The sequence below is a fragment of the Acartia tonsa genome, chromosome 6, assembly GCF_053477335.1.
Source record: "Acartia tonsa isolate MP-2025a chromosome 6, ASM5347733v1, whole genome shotgun sequence".
In the NCBI taxonomy this organism is placed as follows: domain Eukaryota; kingdom Metazoa; phylum Arthropoda; class Copepoda; order Calanoida; family Acartiidae; genus Acartia; species Acartia tonsa.
The window spans coordinates 41,906,958-41,925,283 of NC_137265.1; the positions used below are offsets into that span (position 1 = coordinate 41,906,958).

The following is an 18,326-nucleotide window of genomic DNA, read 5'->3' on the forward strand; positions in this document are numbered from 1 at the left end:
TTTTTCCTTTAAAAACTAAAATTGAAATTGGAGGGTCGACTCTTACCCCCCTTCACTAAAGACGTCCCTGGTACGTAGTCGCTTGTATATAATATAATTTACCTAAGATTATTAATCTGCTCCTGCCTTCCAGCCAAATTTATTTTAGACTGAGAAGACTGGGATTTCAAGGATTTAAACGGCATTTTTAACAATCTGTAAAAAATAATATAAAAAAATAACAATTCATTAAAGTCAAAAAGTAAATAATATTGTGAAGAAATAAATTGAAAGAAAACATTTGGCAAGTCAAAGTTAGGAACCAACAAATCACAGTTGAATGAAAGTTTTTGAGCCAACTAATAGGATAACGTTATTATAAAACTTTAATTACTACTGTGATTGCAGTCTAATGACCTCTTTCCCTTTATTCTTCACAATGTTACCTACCATCTCTTTGTATTTTATTAAGATTCTATTTGACAATTTTTAATGATTGGTCTCAGGGCTGACAAAGAAACAAATAAGGCTTCCTCACTTCTTATGGTCCGGGAACCCTGAAAATTAAATAGAAATGTTATTTCATTTGAGTTTGTTATTTGGAAACATGAATTATCAAGGAAGGAATAGGGTAAATGTTGTGTGTGTGTGTGTGTGTAGCCATAGTTTCTTAGGGTTTGGACCTAAGTAGTCATGGAGTAGGACGAGACACTTTGTATGCTAACACCAGGGCCAGCTCAAGGTCCACGCTCAATTACAAGTACTTGACCCGCTGTCTCAAGGGACCTACTCATTATTACCTCACCCTCGCCGAGTATGGCAGGTGTCCCAAATTAAGTCACCGTAATGAATGACGCTCTCCGCAGAGGAGCTTGGGATAAGGGTAGTACTGATATTATGTACTTGACTATTAAGTATCCAAACTGAGTTACGGTGATGAGAGTTCGAGTTCTAGTCCCCATATGGCAACTCGAATTTCTCAGTTGAATACATTCACGCAACTTCCCCTGGTTGTGTAAGAAGGGGATTATTATTGAGGGTAAATGTTTATTTTATTTAGTTAAAAGGGCTACCAAACACAGCAAAATATATCTTATGAATTTTCCATTCATTTTTGTCTATCAAAGTCCTCTTAAATTATATGAAACACGGATGACATGTGTGTGTGTATGTTCACAAGGATGACATCATCCACATTAAAAGAACATTAACATAACGAGAATGTAAGGGCTTTTATTACGAGAAAAAAGGTATAACTTATGGATTTATCGTTTTTATACAATAAACAAAAAAATTTTATTTTCCAAACTTACCCCCGGGTGAAAGAAATACAACTAGGTTAGAAAATAAACACCTTTGGTATTATACCTAATCAACATAGGAATCACCAGTATTGTTAAAGTCCATACCTGATTGGGACAAGTGTCAACATAATGATCAAACAGTTCCTTCGGGTCATCTGCTTCTAGCTTATCATCAACCTAACAAAATCATATTATATTGTCAGATTGATTTTAATCTTTTATACCTTACGTAAAAATATCTGAATTTAAAAATCTATTGGTAAGGTATTGGCGATTAACATACATATTTAATCTAAAATTTAAAAAGAATAATCTTTTATCTGTCAATTAATATCTCTAAAACGGCTGATCTGATTAAGCTTTTAGAGAAGCTTTATTCCATTACTATCCGGTAGATAGGAACCTGTTTAGATCCATACGAAAAATAATGAATAGCATCGAATTACAGATACTTTTCCACGAATATTAAAATAAAGAACATTAATACCAGTTTGGTTAACCAGGACCTTCATCCCTTCGGGGCTAAAATGTCTGGTTTTACTCTAATAATTTTTTATTTTAATATCCACGAAAAGCTGTCTATACTGCGATGCGATAAATAACTATTAAAGACCAACCTGGAGGGCTTGTTCAAGACCACCGACACCACCAAAAACTATGAGCAGATGCTCAAACTTGGGCAATGTAATATCATCCACAGTTTTACCCTAAAATTAAAAAATATATGATTAATTGTTTGTTTGATTAGCCATAGTTTCTTAGGGTTTGGACCTAAGACTCCTGGAGTATGTTGAGACACTTTTGTATAGCCACCAGGGCCAGCTTAAGCTCTACGTTCAAGTATGACTTGACACGCTGTCTCATGAGAGCTCCTCGTTATTACCTCACCCTCGCCGGTTTTGAGTATGGCAGGTGTCCCAGATTAAGTCACCGTAATGAATGACACTCTCCTCAGAAGAGCCTGGGATTAAGGGAAGTGATGGTATTATACACTTGATTATTAGGCATCCAAACTACCTAACAATCTCCCTTCCAACGCAACTGGGGGAGGTTGCGTGAATACACATTGGAGAATTCGAGACAATATGTTGTGATTGCAACAAGCATGGGTTTAAACTCGAATTCTCATCACCGTAACTCAGTGCAGTACCACAGAGCTACGGCGCCCCCGTATATATATGATTAATAGCAGTTATTGCTTATATATCATCAAATCACAAAAGGGATGGTTGCATGAAGTTCATTTCAGAAATATGATTTCAAGCAGAATTCACAAGTATACCTTCAAACGTATATAATTGTATTACAAAAAATAACAAAAAAATTTAATTAGACAGCTAAAAAAATTTAAAAACATGGTAGAAAATTGAATTTCTTTCAAATATATGCCCAATAAATGTAGTTTAAACCATAGAATACGAGAAAAAAAATATGCAGTTCACTAAGTTATTTAATTCATTTCGTGCAACTACCTCTTTAACATGAACTCCAAAATCTTTTTTTTTGTCTGAAGCAAAAAATATTTGAATAAGTGGACCAAATATTTTATGCTTATTTTGAAAGTTCCTTGGATTGTTTAAGGCTATTATTTCACATGTAACCAATGGTGCGACGGCGCTAGTTATACAAAAAAAACCAATTTTTCTTAAGTTTGTGAAATATACGGACGGACTTTCCCTTGATACAGAGAACCTACAATACCTCATAAAAATGAGTAACACATAAAAAATAAGTTAGTATTACCTTTTCTGAAGTGCCAATAGTGAGGTCATAACCACCCTTATAGGTAGACCCGGTAAATACTGATGACAAATTTTTGGCCACTCTAACAGTATAGCCCCAGTATACACCTGAAATTAGGAAAGTTAAATTTTGAACCATTCTAATAGTACAGTTTAGGTAGGGTAAGGCTCTGTGCTTTTTTCGGTTTTTTGAAAAAAAAAGGGGGTAAAATTATTTTTTTTTTTAAAATGGGACCAAGACCATTAGAAAGATCTCGGAAAAGTCTAACAGGTCCTAGAAGGACGTTATCCTAAGTTGCTAAATGTAATAAAAAGCATGCACAAAATTTTTTATGAAGATAGGTCAATTTTTCTACCGAAAAAAATTATTTTTTCCGAAGTACGCGATATTTGACTTTTTATATAAAATTGAAAAAGTTGGTATAAAAAGTGAAAAAACAGAGTTCGCCCCGCCTAATAAAAGTCGATTTGAGAAAAAACTAGGTATACAAGCTTTTTTAAGGTTTTAAACGGAAATGGATTACCCATTAAATTCTTAATAAGTCCACTAAAGACGTCTAAGCTCTAGCTCTTACCAGTTTTTGTCCAACTTCCCGTTTTTTCCGACCGAAAAAAAATCAAAAAAAAAATTTTTTTCGTCTGACTTTGAGACCCAATACCTAAGTACCCTAAAAATTCATCTCACAAACAAATTTGATTTAATGTTTTTTTTCTGTCAGTCGATTAGAACATGGAGAAAGATGTCATTTAATGAAAGTGTGTCAAAAATTACAGACTTCGCCCCGATACAGAGATCCTACCCTAATAACTTTTCATGTTATAATTTTAGACCAGCTTACAAAAATATAAATTTCAAACATGTTATAATATTGAAGAAAAACTATTTTGTCTTAAAATTAAAGGAATAGCATAGAAGAGCACTTTATCGAAACTTTACATCATTGGGATGGCGAGATCTTTTGGTACAAACAGACATCCTACCTTTTATATATTAAATTCTTACCAGCTTTAGTTCTTGGTTCTGATGGAGATACTATGGTTCCTGTGGGCACTCTATCAAACTCATATCCATCACTAAACATAATAATAATAATATTTAGTTCTGATGGAGATACTATGGTTCCTGTGGGCACTTTATCATACTCATACCCATCACTAAACATAATAATAATAATAATATTTAGTTCTGATGGAGATACTATGGTTCCTGTGGGCACTCGTATCATACTCATATCCCTCACTAAACATAATAATAATAATAATATTTAGTTCTGATGGAGATACTATGGTTCCTGTGGGCACTCTTATCATACTCGTATCCCTCACTAAACATAATAATAATAATATTTAGTTCTGATGGAGATACTATGGTTCCTGTGGGCACTTTATCATACTCATATCCCTCACTAAACATAATAATAATAATAATATTTAGTTCTGATGGAGATACTATGGTTCCTGTGGGCACTCTATCATACTCGTATCCCTCACTAAACATAATAATAATAATAATATTTAGTTCTGATGGAGATACTATGGTTCCTGTGGGCACTCTATCATACTCATATCCCTCACTAAACATAATAATAATAATAATATTTAGTTCTGATGGAGATACTATGGTTCCTGTGGGCACTTTATCATACTCATATCCCTCACTAAACATAATAATAATAATAATATTTAGTTCTGATGGAGATACTATGGTTCCTGTGGGCACTATATCATACTCATATCCCTCACTAAACATAATAATAATAATATTTAGTTCTGATGGAGATACTATGGTTCCTGTGGGCACTCTATCATACTCATATCCCTCACTAAACATAATAATAATAATAATATTTAGTTCTGATGGAGATACTATGGTTCCTGTGGGCACTTTATCATACTCGTATCCCTCACTAAATTTTTTTAGTTATTATTGAAAGATGTTTATATATGTGTGTCGTGTAGAAAAGTGTTATTTTCTATAATAAAACTAAAGCTTACTTTAATTTGACCGTAACTCTAATACTAGGCCTGAGGACCATCTGAACAGTACAGTCAGCTTTCAGACCAATCTTGACCAAGCAATGTCCCTCCTTGTCTGCTTTAGTCCTGGAGACAATTCCCTCGCGGTATATGCTGATATCATCACCTCTAAATGTAACACAATCTCTTAATAGTATTACAAAAGATGGTGCTTTCACACAAAGTGCCTGTTGAGCACCGATAAAATCTCCACCCATTTTTTTATATGTATACTAGCAGCTTCGCCCCTAGCCTCTAGGGGCTTTGCCTCTAGAGGTTTGATCAAACCAATTTTTTGTACTTTTAACAGTTATAAATCTATCTCAACCATAACATTTATAAATTAGTAACTACTGCTGCTTCATAACGAAATATATTTCAAAGAAAAAAATCTTCATTATCAATCGCATCTCTTGTAGAAGTGAATCAAGCAATATTAGCTTTGTCGTTTTTGTAATTTAGATTTTAAAAAATAAATCTAAAAAAAACATTTTCTTTGGGGGGGGGGGGGGAGGAATTTTTTTCTTCATGGGGGCGGGGGTTAGTCGACCCCACTATTTTAATTTTAGTTTTAAGAAATTTTTTTTTTGGGGGGGGAGTATTTTTATTTTTTGTAGGGGTTGGGGGTGTCCCACCCCCCAAGAAAATAGTTGTAAACCTTCCCGGGACCTATGAGAAGCTACCCTGTAAAGGAGAACCCGACCGGTTCAGCGGTTAGCGAGATCCTTCGCTACAAACAAACACACAGACACACAGACATCGTTCTACTTTGTATTATAGATAAATTAAAAATAGGGGGTCTCTACCTGCGGTGCCTTAACCCTTCGGGGCTACCCAGCTACACCTCAAGGGGGGATAAAGCATCCTTCCCGCACAACCCAGTACCCAACTAACAAACAAACGTAAAACTAACCTCCCTAATTTTAAATATCTTCAAATATAAGAGGGTCGGTGGGTTATAAATGTTTTATTTCTTACTGTGTAGGTACTAATATAGGAATTTAGATTTGAAAATGATGTTTTTGCCTTGCTTTAGAGTTTCTTTCATTAATTGACATTTTTTTAATTTAATAAGATAATATTTAATGACGCTCTTAATCAAATGTATTCTTTTGGTTTAAAATTCAGTAAAACCTTACTAGTAATTTAATGCACTTTAGACTAAAACAATGTATTTGACGAATAACTTTGTTTCCTATAATTAAGCATAAAAAATCTGAATATTACAGGCCAGCGACACTACTCTATAATCCAGGGTGCCGGAGCCGTATAATTTTGATGCGGCTCCGGCTCCGTGGAGCCGTATTTTGAAATACGGCTCTGGCTCCTACCTTAAAATTAATATATCAATTTTTTTTCATTATTGAATTTGATAAAATAAAATAAATAATATAAAATATTTTGCTTTAATTTGATTAAAGCTATATAAAAGTAGAAGGATGTGTGTCTATTTGTTAAGTAACAATAGTTTTTCAGTTTATTATATGGAAATAGACCGTTGCCAAATTATAATATTACTTTAAAAAATCATTTTTAGCTAGTCCGGAGCCGGAGCCGTTTTTAACGAAAAATACGGCTCCGGATCCGGCTCCGGCTCCACCAAAAATGTTGCTGCTCCCGGCTCCTGGCTCCGGCTCCAGAACACTGCTATAATCATTACCTTAAATGATGAGGCATATCTGTTGGATTGAGAATCCCAGCGAACTGTAAATCAGGATGGATAGGAAAGAAAAACTTTCTACACAATTATCAAAATCAAAATATTTGATAAATTCACTGAGTGAAAAAGTCTCTGATACTTCCCAGCTATTTATTGAAAAATATTTCGGTGGACATTGCACCCTCATCAGTCTAAATGACATAAATCATATTAATTTAATTTACATATTAAAAGATAGGTAAAAATAAAGAAATTTGTAGAACTATAAAGGCAGAAAATGTTGCTAAAAAAAGATGAAAATAATATGATCAACCTTGAGTTTATTATACTTATACAGAGCTGGATCTTTAAATGTGTAGCCGTTGCCACTGCCGCTGCCAGAGGTACAGCCACTAACCTAATAGCGATCTTTGAATCAAATTGGCTCCAAGTGGCCATGGCTTTAAATCTTTAAATCACAACCACTTTTTGATTTTTTAAGTAAAAATATGAAAAATAATAATAATAATACGTAAAAACTTCAAACATTTAAACATCCACGTTTTATTGGCAGCACTGGCAGTGGCTACGGCTACGACTAAGGCCACGGCTACGGCAACGTCTACACATTTAAAGATCCAGCTCTGGTGTCTATCTGTTCAATAAGATCTTTATAACGTCTAGTCCTATCACTTTTCCAAAAATATCTTGTAAAGCCTTATCCATGCAGGACTCCCTCTATATAGGGTTACCTAATATACCTGACCTTAAGCATTAAAAGCATGTTTTTAAATATTTCTGACGCCAATTTTCGGTAAGGTAGGAGTGAAATTGCCAGCAAATTTAGGAAGTACAGACTTTCTGGTAACGAATATCGAGTTGCTAAGCTTGCTAAATCGTACCTAACTGTTCAAGGAATCATAATGCAAAGTTTTAAATCGATAGGAAAGTTCTAACATGTCTAACTTGACGAAAAGAGCTAAATGTTCCGTATGGACGGTCCGAATCTAATTATAGAAACGCTTTACTTCCAATAAGAACAGTGAAACTAGTAAATCATTAGTGTGCCGGGTGTCCCTATAAAAAGGTTTAAAGCTATATATTGTTTAATTCTGTGATAATTTCCTGAGATATTGGGGACACTCCAAATATTGCAAGATTCTTGTCAACTGTTCTACTCCACGAGATCTTTTACTTCTAAAATACAGGGATATTACTGGATAAGACAATATATGATACAATGATGTACGTACATCCCCAAAAACAGGGCGCACAATTGCCCTCTCACTGAATTATAACTATTGGTGAGTTAGGCCACCCATTACCACCCATCCAATAATTTTTTACGGATCTACTGCAGTTCACGGTAAAATATTGCTGGTAAGCAATATTGTCAAAAATCTATGAATTTTAAAGGCTGCTAGCTGCCAAACGCCTGAATGTACAGATCATACCCGCACACCATTTTAAGCGGCATAAAAAGGGCTACAAATAATTTGAAATAGCCAAGATCCAATTATGCACAGGGAAAGCTTCACTGAAGAAAAAACGCGTAAAATAGGTTTTTTTTCGCGCATTTCTCTGCACTGCGAGATAATTATGCATTATTGATTAATGGCTATTCCAGATTATTTGTAGGCCTTCTTATGCCGCTCAAAACAGTGTGCGGGCATGATCTGTACGTTCAGCCGTTTGGCAGCTAGCAGCTTTTAAAATTCATAGATTTTTGGAAATTTTGCTTACCAGCAATATTTTACCGTGAACTGCAGTAGATCCTTTTCTACTTTTAGAAATATTTTTTCTACGCCAAAGGTCAATTATATTGAGTTGATATTAAGAGTAACTAGTTGCCTCGCCCCTAGGGGAGTTCAGAAAAATAACCGAAAACCATTATAAGTATTTTATAAAGCTTCTCTGAAAAGTACAACCCATTCGGACCAGCAATTTCTAAGATTGTGATCTTCTGACAAAAAAAACTTACTACCTACCTAGGCACTTTATATTACAGAATTAAATAACTTACTCATGGCCATCTTCATTGTCTTTCTTATTTTCCGTATCATCAAACACAACTATTTCATCAACGTTGAAAACTGCAGCAGCTCTGAAAATATTTTTTTTTTATAAATCGGACTATATAATTATCACTTGGATGTTGTCCCAGATTTTTATGTACTATGGTATAGTAATACTTGCAGCTGACTAAAAGACGGTACTCGATCCCATCCCCTCCTACTGGATGTACAAACTGACCAACAAATGAGGTCCATATTAGCATGCTAAATTGAAGACAATTGTCCCCAGTCGAAATAGAAAGTGACACAATGTTTAAAAGAAACTAAATATTTTTGCCTTAGAATGATTGTAGGTATAATCATTGCAACCAAAGAGTGAATTAAGGCAAACTTCCCATAATTTATTAACTCTTTCAAGCTTACTGCTGGGATGTGAATTGATTATTTTTTTTTCTCATAAAAAAAAGATACGTGTATTTTTTTAGAATTTTTTGGCTAATCTAGTTAGTGATATTTTGATCAAGCGACCCTTTCCCTGAAATCCTAACAATGAAATCTACTGAGTTTAGGCTTTTTATATCAACGCCCCCCCCCCCCCGTACTCTTATTATGAATGTCAGGCATCTGACAAAATAGCAGAGTGCACACCTTTTGACATATTTAGTTTTGAAGCGGTTTGGCCGAGACTCCAACAAATCCGACCTCCGCGACGTCGTGCAAATAACACACAATTTATTGCTAATGAAAGAATATATCACTACCTGGCAATCTGACCGGCCACATAGCTGCGCAACTCTGGATTTTGTTGGTTGTCCAGAATAGAACCTGGAAGAGCTATGCTCACTGTGTAATTACGTCCCTTTACGCCAGGACACAAACCGCTAAAAATATATAATAAATTAAGCAAGAATGACAAAATCCATAAAAGCGAAGTACTAAAATAAGAAAAAGGAAAAAATTAACTTGTCAGAACTTAAAAGCAGAACATTTGTAAGTCTACACATTGTGTAAATATTATATCGCATACTATATAAGAACAATACCTCTATTTTTAGGATATAATTAAAGAGATATTTCGCTTATAACATTGGACCTTGCTGTCCGCGGAATCATAATCCCAAATATCAGATTAAAAGGATTATTGTATCATACAAAAAGTTGTTGTCAATAATGTTAAAAATAAGCAAGTTTTAAATGGACGTATGGACTTACTCATAACGATTGCTACGCTTCCTAAATCGTACATGAGTGATTTAAACAGCAGGTATTTAGTAGCTATAAATCAAGAATAATTGTTAAAAATCACGAAACCTCTTGTATTTGTTTTTATAATGCTCCACTTTAAAAAAAAAACCCAACGTTTTTTCTCTTTTATTTTAACACCAGGTAATTATATCCTTACTTGTAGTTGTTGAAGTATGATGTGATTACCTTAAAATATTTTTTGGCACGGGTTTCGCGGCTTTGGCCGCTGCTTCCGCCTGAGCAGCTTTCCTGTCCAGCAATTCAACCAGCTCTTCTTGTCTCTGCTTTTTCTTCTCGTCTCTGGTCTTCTTTCGTCCATACTGATATACACAATTTTCATTATCTTATCAGACACAACAAAGAATTGAAATATGTAATGGAGCTAAGGTAGGTCTATATAACTAACAAGCGAAATAAAACTAAAATAATATTTGAGGAGCAGATGGCAAGGTCGTCAATTTTACTATGTGTTACCCCCCAACGACAGCTGAAAAACACTTTTTCGTACCTTTTTCCGAATCCATTTCTTTAGTGGTATAAGCGGGGCCTCACCAAAAACTTTATCTAAGTGAAAGTGGCTATAGTATCGATTAAAAAATTGCAAATAGCAATGAGAACTGTCAAAAATTTCAACATTGTAAATTTGGTTGACTTAGCAAGGCGTTTGCTGTTGATAAATTATTACCTAGATAAAATCAAAACAGATAAATAACGATACATGCTTTTTTATACTGTAAACATTTAGATTTAAGCATTTATTCTAATTAACCTTTCTATGCTTTGCATGCAACTTTATACGATGTCCTTTAATACTCGATCTTACGGTTTCTCAATATCATATTGTACTACAAATTTTACTGGTCCCCAGGTTTTTTAAATACGCTTGTTGGCATAAATGCTTTAGGGTAAAGCGCGGCAATCTCGACACACTTTCATTAAATGACATCTTTAAAAGACTGACAGAAAAAAATCATAAAACCAAAGTAGTTCGTTCTTAAATTGCCTACAAAAAAGTATCAAATAAAATTTTTGTGAGATTTTTAGGCTACTTATTGGGTCTCAAAGTCGAACGAAAATTTTTTTTCTCTCCATTTTTTTTTAAGGTCGGAGAAAGATTGGGTTGTACAAAAACTAGTGAGAGCTAGAGCTTAGACGTCTTCAGGAGACTTAATAAGTATCTAATGGGCTATCCATTTCCGTTGAAAACTTAAAAAAAGCTTGTATATTTTTATCACAAATTGATTTTTTCTGAAGCGGGGCACAGTCAGTTTTTGTTTTTTTGTATTAACTTTTTCAATTTTATAGGTACAAATAAATGAAATTTCTCGTACTTTGAAAAAATTATTTTTTTTGTAGAAAAAATTAAGCTATCTTCATAAAAAAATTTGTGCATGCTCTTTATTACATTTAGCAACTTTAACCTTTGATGTATGCTGTAATATAATCAATATGTCATAGGTTTTTTGAAGCTTGAAAATGGACCACCGACTTCGCCTTCCCAAAGTTCTAGGATACCGTCTTTTTAGGACCTGTTAGACTTTTCCGATATCTTTCTAATAGTCTTGGTCCCATTTAAAAAAAATATTTTTTTACCCAATTTTTTTTCAAAAAACCGAAAAAAAACCCGACTTTACCCCTCCCTACCCTACGGCCTTTTTATAACATTTTGATTGGTTTGTCCAATGCAAAATGGGTTAGTTTAGTTTATGATTTGTTTAAGAAAGCACATCAAATTATCGTCTATTGTCTTATCCCTTCATATCACTGTCATCCTTACCAGAGGTGGATTCTTAAAAAAAATTGCCCCACTAATCGCTTAGTGGGGCAAAATTGTTTTCTTGAAAAATCCACCAAAATCCCCTTAAAAATCTACAAAATTTAAACAAAATCATAGAAGGGTTATGAACATAAGATTTTATTTAATTTTTGTAGATTTTTTATGTGATTTTGGAGGATTTTTCACAAAAACATTTTTGCCCTACTAAGCGATTAGTGGTGGCAAATTTTTTAAGTATCCACCTCAGGTAATGCAAAACTAAGAGTTGGAAACAATGCAGTGGCGTCCACAGAGGTTCGCCAGAGAGGGTAATCCTTGCGGCGAAAATAACAGAAGGCAGATGATGTCAATTTCGTATTTTAGAGCTATGTTGACACTCCCCCCCACCCCTCCTCAGACTCATAATAATTCAAACTGTGTTGTACTGTAAGACAAACCCCAAACTGTACCAGTTTTGAGCAAGACTATTTCAGTTACCAGTTACGTCATATACGTTTTGGGAAAGAAAAGTGGAAGGGGGGAAGAAAATCTCTTCAAAAGAGATGGGAGAAAAGGGAAGAGATTTCCCCCCCCCCTTCCCTTTTTATATGACGTCACAGGAATCGTCTTGCTCAAAACTGTCTACTGTAAATTGATAATGAAACTTACAAAATTCGGTTTAGTCGAAACATTGCCATCTTTATCCAGTCTTTCTAGTTTCCTCTTTTTAAATTTCTCCGTGGAATTATCAACTTTAGCATCCTGCATTGCATTATCTGCGTTAGCCATTTTTAATCTGAAAATGTATTTTCATTAAGGCAGGGGTGTTGTGTTGTATATTTTCCAACCTAATTAATGTAATAATGAAAATACACTCCTATCCATCCTCTTATTTTCCATTTATTTCAAAAATAAAAAGGGGGGGGGGGGGGGAAGGGCTAAAATTTAATTAGGTACAATTTTATACAAATATGATAAAAATATAACATTGAAGGTGTTTTGATATACAGTCTTTTCTTTTCTTTGCCTACGTTTTCTTCATTGTGATGAAATCTGAATCCTTCGTAATCTGATTTTCTTTTAGTACACTCTTCAAGAAACTTCTTCAATTAATTTTTCTATGTGAAACGTTGAAACAGTTTTCCAGTCTTCGTACAGAAAATATCCATATATTGGTTCTCCCTAAATTAAAAATTAATAAGACAAAACAATCTTGTTCTTATAGAATAACCCCCCCCCCCCCAAAAAAAAAAATAGTTAGAGCAACAGACCAAGAAAATGATGCTAAATTGTCAGTGAAATCTTTACAAAAAAATCAGTCTTATATCTCTAATATCAGCCAAATCACTTTTCTAATAGAGTTTCATGCTCTCTAATAGAGTGAACAATGCAGCGGGCTAAAATAACAATATCCTTTCAAACCTCTTTACCCTATTACCTCCCTCCTACTGGATTAACGAAGTAACCAATTAATGAAAGGGGAAATGGCAACCTAGCTAGATTTACGACATATATCATAATATCCACGTATATTCTACATCAATTTCACGGACCAAAAGAACAAATTATACCAAATTTAATTGGTAAGTTGTCAATTTAAAATTATAATTCAAAGCATAGCAACTCTTCAATCAGTATCTATTGGACAACATCTATAAAAGCGAAATAAAAAAAATATTCTATAAGAAATGTACTAGGTACCTGTATGGATTTTTCCAACCAATATTTATTATCAGGCCACATGGTTTCATATGGAATTTCTAAAATAAAGAAAATAGCATCAAAATTCACTAGGTAGTAAATTGGTTTAAAATTTCAATAGGTAGGAAAAAGAAAAGAAACCATGACATTCTAAAACTTCTCATGGCCTATAAATAAAAGCTAAAAGGACAAGAATATCAGCTTATCAATATCTTGAAAGTACAAACAGCCCGCTGTGACTAACCACTGAATTAATTCGTTAAAATATTCATATAGGCTTAGGTAGTGATTTTTGACAAATATTTTGCCTCATTTATAAAAGAATCAATAGTTTAATTAGGAAAATTTATGTTTGGTGTCTACCTGTAATGTTGAACCATTTGGGACGTATTTCTCCAGATGTTTTAGGGTGACCTGTCCACTCCGATGCTCGATATATATGAACCTAAAACAAGAATGACAACATAATATATAAACGGAAAAAGTGAGTTATGATGCATCTGTTCAAGGGCCAAAAAAGATGAAGTAAAGGACAGACCAACGGACCATTAAGTTATATGCAGAATGCTTTTTAAAAAGTTCAGCCGTCTATCTATAATTTTAGCCGGAAAATTCCCAATATTACAGTCAAACATTTTACACAGACATTTTTAATTAAAGAGTAGCATTGCTATTACAAATTGTAATTCAGAAGTTAGGGTACAAGTGAATTTATTCTAATAATGATTTTTCAAGAATTATTACGCAATTGAAACCTAAATTTGGTGTGGGTATTATTTCTAGAGGCGATTTCTCTTGAGAATGGTCGAGGTATCCTCACTTAAAATAGTTGTGTACCTTAACTAGACCATGTTATTGTTCTGCGGTTAGCGAGATACTTCTACAGACATTATTCAATGATTAATCAGCTGACTACTTGCCTCCATTATGAAGGGCACCAGGGAAGGATTAGTGAACTCGTATTCAAATAGTCCAATTTTATTAAGATTTTGTGGCAGTGCAATTAAACCAGTTTCCTCCTGGAGCTCGCGTACTGCTGCCTCTATTATGCTCTCATTCTTTTCAACCTGAAGATATAAAAACGAATAGTGACCATATTAATGCAAGATAAAATATTAAAGATTTACCCACATGAAAGGGATAGTTGCATGAAGTGCATTTCAGAAAAATGATTGCAAACAAAAGTCACACTGTCTAAGATATGTAAGGGGGGGGGGGGGGTTAATGCAACCATCTCGTAATCAATGATTAAATGGCACTTAGAATTCGAATTTCGATCTGAAAGGGGACTATCCACGAACAAGAGCACGTGATTCTAAGTACCTTCCAGCATTGATCCTGAGTATTTTCTTTCAGAATATGAAAGATCACTATTAATAATTAATATATTGACGAGAAAATTTATGCTTCACCACTTCAAGTTGAAGATAAGTAAAAAAATGTCCACCATTTTTAGTAAAAATTCTATCAAACGTTTTGTTGAGTTCGGGGTGTCTTTAATTGTCCATGTTGTCAAATGATAAAAATTAAAAAAAGTCAAAGGCACATTTACTATATCTCATATATATGTTTAAATTAATGCTAATATGGATTTATTTACAATCTATATAACACAAGTATTCGCATATGTATCATCAAATATCCATTTTATTAAAAGAACTAGCTTCATAAAAGTTTTCAAAATCAATTAAAATACCTAAAAAACATGGTGAAACATAAATTTTCTCGTCAATACATTACTGATATATGGTGACCTATTATATTCTGAAAGAAAATACTTAGGATCAATGCTGGAAGGTACTTAGAATCATGTGCTCTCTTTCGTGGATAGTCCACTTTTGCATGAGTAAAATTTTGTAGGTCTATTTTCCCTAAATCGAACAAAAAGTTGGAAAAGTAACGGCTGGCGGCTCAGCCGTTTAGCCGTGTTTTGCCTATTTTCAGGGCCAATTCATCATTAATTACGTAGGAATCAACTTTTAAAAACATATTTTTGGTTTAATTCATGTTAAATGATAGCAATAACCATTTTTTAAAAAAATTTCTAGTACCAACAGCTACCGGCTAGAACCGTTTGATAAGGTTTTTTAAGCGACAGAAAGTATTATGTGGAGATAGGTTTCGTGACTAATTTGCACTTAAGATAACCTAAAAGTGGCAAAACGGCTGAGCCGCCAGCCGTTTGCCGTTACTTTTCCAACTTTTTGTTCGATTTAGGGAAAAAAGACCTGCCAAGGATTATTAATGCAAAATTTCAGATCGAACTTCGAATTCTAAGTGCCATTTAATCATTGATTACGAGATGGTTACATTACCCCCCCCCCCCTTTTGTATTACAAAACAATATTAATAAACAGTTAGGCACCACTAAAATAGCCAGCATTCTGTTTTTGTGAAAATAAAACAGCAATATAAGTTGCATACATCATAAGAATATGATTTTCAAGTCTTGATGTTTTTAAAACTACATGGTAGAAAATTTAAATTCTTAAATACCTATTATATGCCTAATAGATGCAGTTTAATCTATTGAACAGGAAAAAAATATATAGTTCACTAAATTCAAGTTTAAATGCATTTCGTGCAACTAAACCTTTTATGTTCCGTGGTATTACGGGGACAGACCAACGAGATATTAAGAACTTCAGTGGAGTATTAAATTCACACACAAAAAAATCAGTTGTAATAGATCCGCTATTTGAAATAAGGATTATAATCTGTCTGTAGTATGTAAACATTAGCCATACCTTGCCAGCAAAAGCATGTTGCCAGAGACCTTTTCCTGTACCATGTCTCTTCATTCCAAGTAATATACGACTGTCTCTAAAGTAAATATTAAATATTCATAAGCAAGGATGAGATTGAGCAATTACAAAAGAGTATGAAGCCACATGTGTTTCTTAATGTTTAGAGCTAAGTAGGAATTGAGTAGAACCAGCAGCATACACTCCACGTTCAAGCTCAGTATTGTGACTAGACAATATGTCTCCTTATTAAATAACCCTAGAAGTCGCCAGAAGTTTTCGCAATGAATGACACTTCACTGAAAAGCTTGGGATAAGGGCTTTGCGGATATTTATCCTAAACCAATCTTTCTTCTTATATAAACCAGGGGAAAGTTGGGTAAATGTACTGAGACTGAGAAATTTGAGTTGCCACATGTAAATATGAGAACTGGGATCCCTTGCCAAAGGGAAGGGGGGGGGGGGGTAAAAAATACGTGGAAGGGAAGAAAAAAAGTAAAGTAAAGTTAAGATTTAAGAGACAAAGATCGAGCAATCATAGAGTTAGTTGTCTGACCAGTTTAACTTCAATAAATGCCTATGCAGGTACATACTTTATTATTTGAACTCCAGCAAAAACCTTTCTCCTTTTTTCTCCATTATATCTCATTTTACCTTTAATCTGAAAATATTCAGTAAAAACATAAAACAGACATCTTGAAACAAATTTGAATTATTTGTACAATATTTATATAATATTATATAGGTTAGTTAAGTATATTTTATCTTTTACATAAAGCTTTAGGTAATAAGAATGAATTACAAAATAACATAGGTAACTGAGCAAACAAAAAGGTAGAAAAACACGTATTTAAAAAAAAAAAATTTGAATCCAAAATATTGAATAATTTAGCTAAATGCCAAGTTCTGAGTGAACTAAATAATCTTCTGTACAGAAATAACTTTTATACAAACAAAAACAGAAATTATATTTTTCAATACTTTCAATTTATGTAAGCTGATTACTATGAGAATATCTTTAATTCTTTATATAATACAACAGAATTTTTGTTCGTGTAAGTAGATACAATTTAATTTTCCAAAACTTCATTGCTTCATACAGTGGTCTTAAATTTACAAATTTGGAATTTGATTCATTTTGCAATGTTTTGAACAGATTTTTAATCTAATATTTCTTCTTTTAGATAAAAGTAACAATAAGTTTGTTTACAGACATATTTAATAAATAATTGTTAGGTAGATAGGTACGAAATTATTTTATACAAACAGATTATAACAAGTCTTATTGAGAGGTGGGGAGGGGTGACATGAGATAACTTTTCTTAAAGCCAAGGGTACCAGGCAGGATCCATCCTGCACAGGTTGTCAGGACTGCAAGCGGCCACAACTAATGTTCCAACCTGAAACAGAAAAAAATTAATCTATTAAACAAATATTTGCCCTATTTACTATTATGTTATTATTATTGTTGAAAAAATCAATAGCCTAGTTATAAAAAAAAAAAGACTTAAAAAGTTTTTACCTTGCTTTCAGTCCCATCAAACTGTCCCAATGACTGTAGCCTGGCCGTGATAGCCGTCAGGGCTTTGCCCACCATTGCAATCACCTTCTCGCCGTCCTTGTAGTCCGGCTGCTGCATCTGGTTCGAGTCCGTTATTATGGCCACGTTCGGGTCACAGTTCTTCTTGTGCCAGGTGATCATTTCGTCACGGAGAATGGCGCGCAGCAAGGCCTGAAATAATGTATTGTAGGACATCTAGCGATTACATTTTAAACTATTCATTTAAAGTATTATTGAGTGGGCGTGGGATGTACGACTACATCATCAACTAACTATCTTTCTATCTATCCTCTGGATATCCTACCTGAATCTTAAATGATGGATGTGTAAGACATCTAGCAGTGGCTATCATGCTTGCAGTAAATGGACCAGACACTCCCACATTTGTAATCAGTTCACTCAAGTTGGGTGTTAATCTAAAATATGTCTCATTACATTTTTTTCACAAGGCTAAACATTAAAAAAAAGTATCAAATTATTTTTCGTCAAAGTTAAATAAAGGATCAAAATGTATTAAAAATAATAGTGGATTATATTAAACAACCAACCCTTTAATTAAACGACCATTTTTTTAAAGTCCAAACTGTGTTATGAGTTGTTCCTATTTTGGGTCATGGCATTCCC

The 18,326-nt window shown here is 33.7% G+C and overlaps 6 protein-coding genes across 7 annotated transcripts in view; all 6 read right to left on the bottom strand.

The window, feature by feature from the left end:
• Positions 1-5,484, bottom strand: part of LOC145322700 (uncharacterized) — a 97,876-nt gene extending 92,392 nt beyond the window's left edge. Inside the window, exon 1 of the mRNA XM_080164916.1 lies at positions 5,448-5,484. The gene's annotated coding sequence lies outside the window, so the exon portion shown is untranslated. The remainder of the gene's footprint in view (positions 1-5,447) is intronic.
• The window catches only part of LOC145322696 (cytosolic purine 5'-nucleotidase-like), an 83,530-nt gene extending 78,046 nt beyond the window's left edge, over positions 1-5,484 (bottom strand). The window contains exon 1 of the mRNA XM_080164909.1: positions 5,450-5,484. The gene's annotated coding sequence lies outside the window, so the exon portion shown is untranslated. The remainder of the gene's footprint in view (positions 1-5,449) is intronic.
• Positions 1-5,485, bottom strand: part of Pstk (Phosphoseryl tRNA kinase) — a 34,291-nt gene extending 28,806 nt beyond the window's left edge. The window contains exon 1 of one of the 2 annotated variants that reach the window (XM_080164913.1): positions 5,451-5,484. The gene's annotated coding sequence lies outside the window, so the exon portion shown is untranslated. Of the gene's footprint in view, positions 1-5,450 lie in introns of both variants that reach the window. The other variant, XM_080164912.1, reaches the window with a different exon arrangement.
• On the bottom strand, positions 417-12,520 carry LOC145322698 (28S rRNA (uridine-N(3))-methyltransferase). The gene is made up of 12 exons (XM_080164911.1): positions 12,366-12,520; positions 10,127-10,260; positions 9,457-9,576; positions 8,704-8,784; positions 7,806-7,877; positions 6,702-6,779; positions 5,021-5,170; positions 4,029-4,099; positions 3,027-3,133; positions 1,901-1,990; positions 1,389-1,460; positions 417-536 (listed from the first exon to the last, which is right to left on the bottom strand). Exons 1-12 carry the CDS (start codon positions 12,483-12,485, stop codon positions 447-449), a joined length of 1,185 nt encoding a protein of 394 aa, XP_080021037.1. The 5' UTR covers positions 12,486-12,520; the 3' UTR covers positions 417-446.
• Positions 12,521-12,670: 150 nt separating this feature from the next.
• Positions 12,671-16,853, bottom strand: LOC145322702 (oxidized purine nucleoside triphosphate hydrolase-like). The gene is made up of 6 exons (XM_080164918.1): positions 16,735-16,853; positions 16,145-16,220; positions 14,318-14,464; positions 13,761-13,842; positions 13,398-13,456; positions 12,671-12,878 (listed from the first exon to the last, which is right to left on the bottom strand). Exons 1-6 carry the CDS (start codon positions 16,788-16,790, stop codon positions 12,789-12,791), a joined length of 510 nt encoding a protein of 169 aa, XP_080021044.1. The 5' UTR covers positions 16,791-16,853; the 3' UTR covers positions 12,671-12,788.
• Positions 16,854-17,253: 400 nt separating this feature from the next.
• Positions 17,254-18,326, bottom strand: part of Nipped-A (Transcription-associated protein Nipped-A) — a 35,331-nt gene continuing 34,258 nt past the window's right edge. The window contains exons 57-59 of the mRNA XM_080164919.1: positions 18,007-18,118; positions 17,664-17,873; positions 17,254-17,541 (exon numbers count right to left, since the gene is read on the bottom strand). Of these exons, the coding sequence (XP_080021045.1) occupies positions 17,464-17,541; positions 17,664-17,873; positions 18,007-18,118 (400 nt within the window). The 3' untranslated portion in view covers positions 17,254-17,463. The remainder of the gene's footprint in view (positions 17,542-17,663; positions 17,874-18,006; positions 18,119-18,326) is intronic.

Excerpts from the sequence above, each read along its gene's own strand:
- LOC145322698 (XM_080164911.1), bottom strand. The coding sequence starts at position 12,485 with ATGGCTAACGCAGATAATGCAATGCAGGATGCTAAAGTTGATAATTCC. Across the intron at positions 9,577-10,126 it reads GTGCCAAAAAATATTTTAAG|CGGTTTGTGTCCTGGCGTAA; the intron begins GTAATCACATCA and ends ATATATTTTTAG. Across the intron at positions 1,461-1,900 it reads GTCTTGAACAAGCCCTCCAG|GTTGATGATAAGCTAGAAGC; the intron begins GTTGGTCTTTAA and ends TGATTTTGTTAG.
- LOC145322702 (XM_080164918.1), bottom strand. The coding sequence starts at position 16,790 with ATGAGATATAATGGAGAAAAAAGGAGAAAGGTTTTTGCTGGAGTTCAA. Across the intron at positions 13,843-14,317 it reads TGGTGCCCTTCATAATGGAG|GTTCATATATATCGAGCATC; the intron begins GCAAGTAGTCAG and ends TTCTTGTTTTAG. Across the intron at positions 13,457-13,760 it reads CAAATGGTTCAACATTACAG|AAATTCCATATGAAACCATG; the intron begins GTAGACACCAAA and ends TCTTTATTTTAG.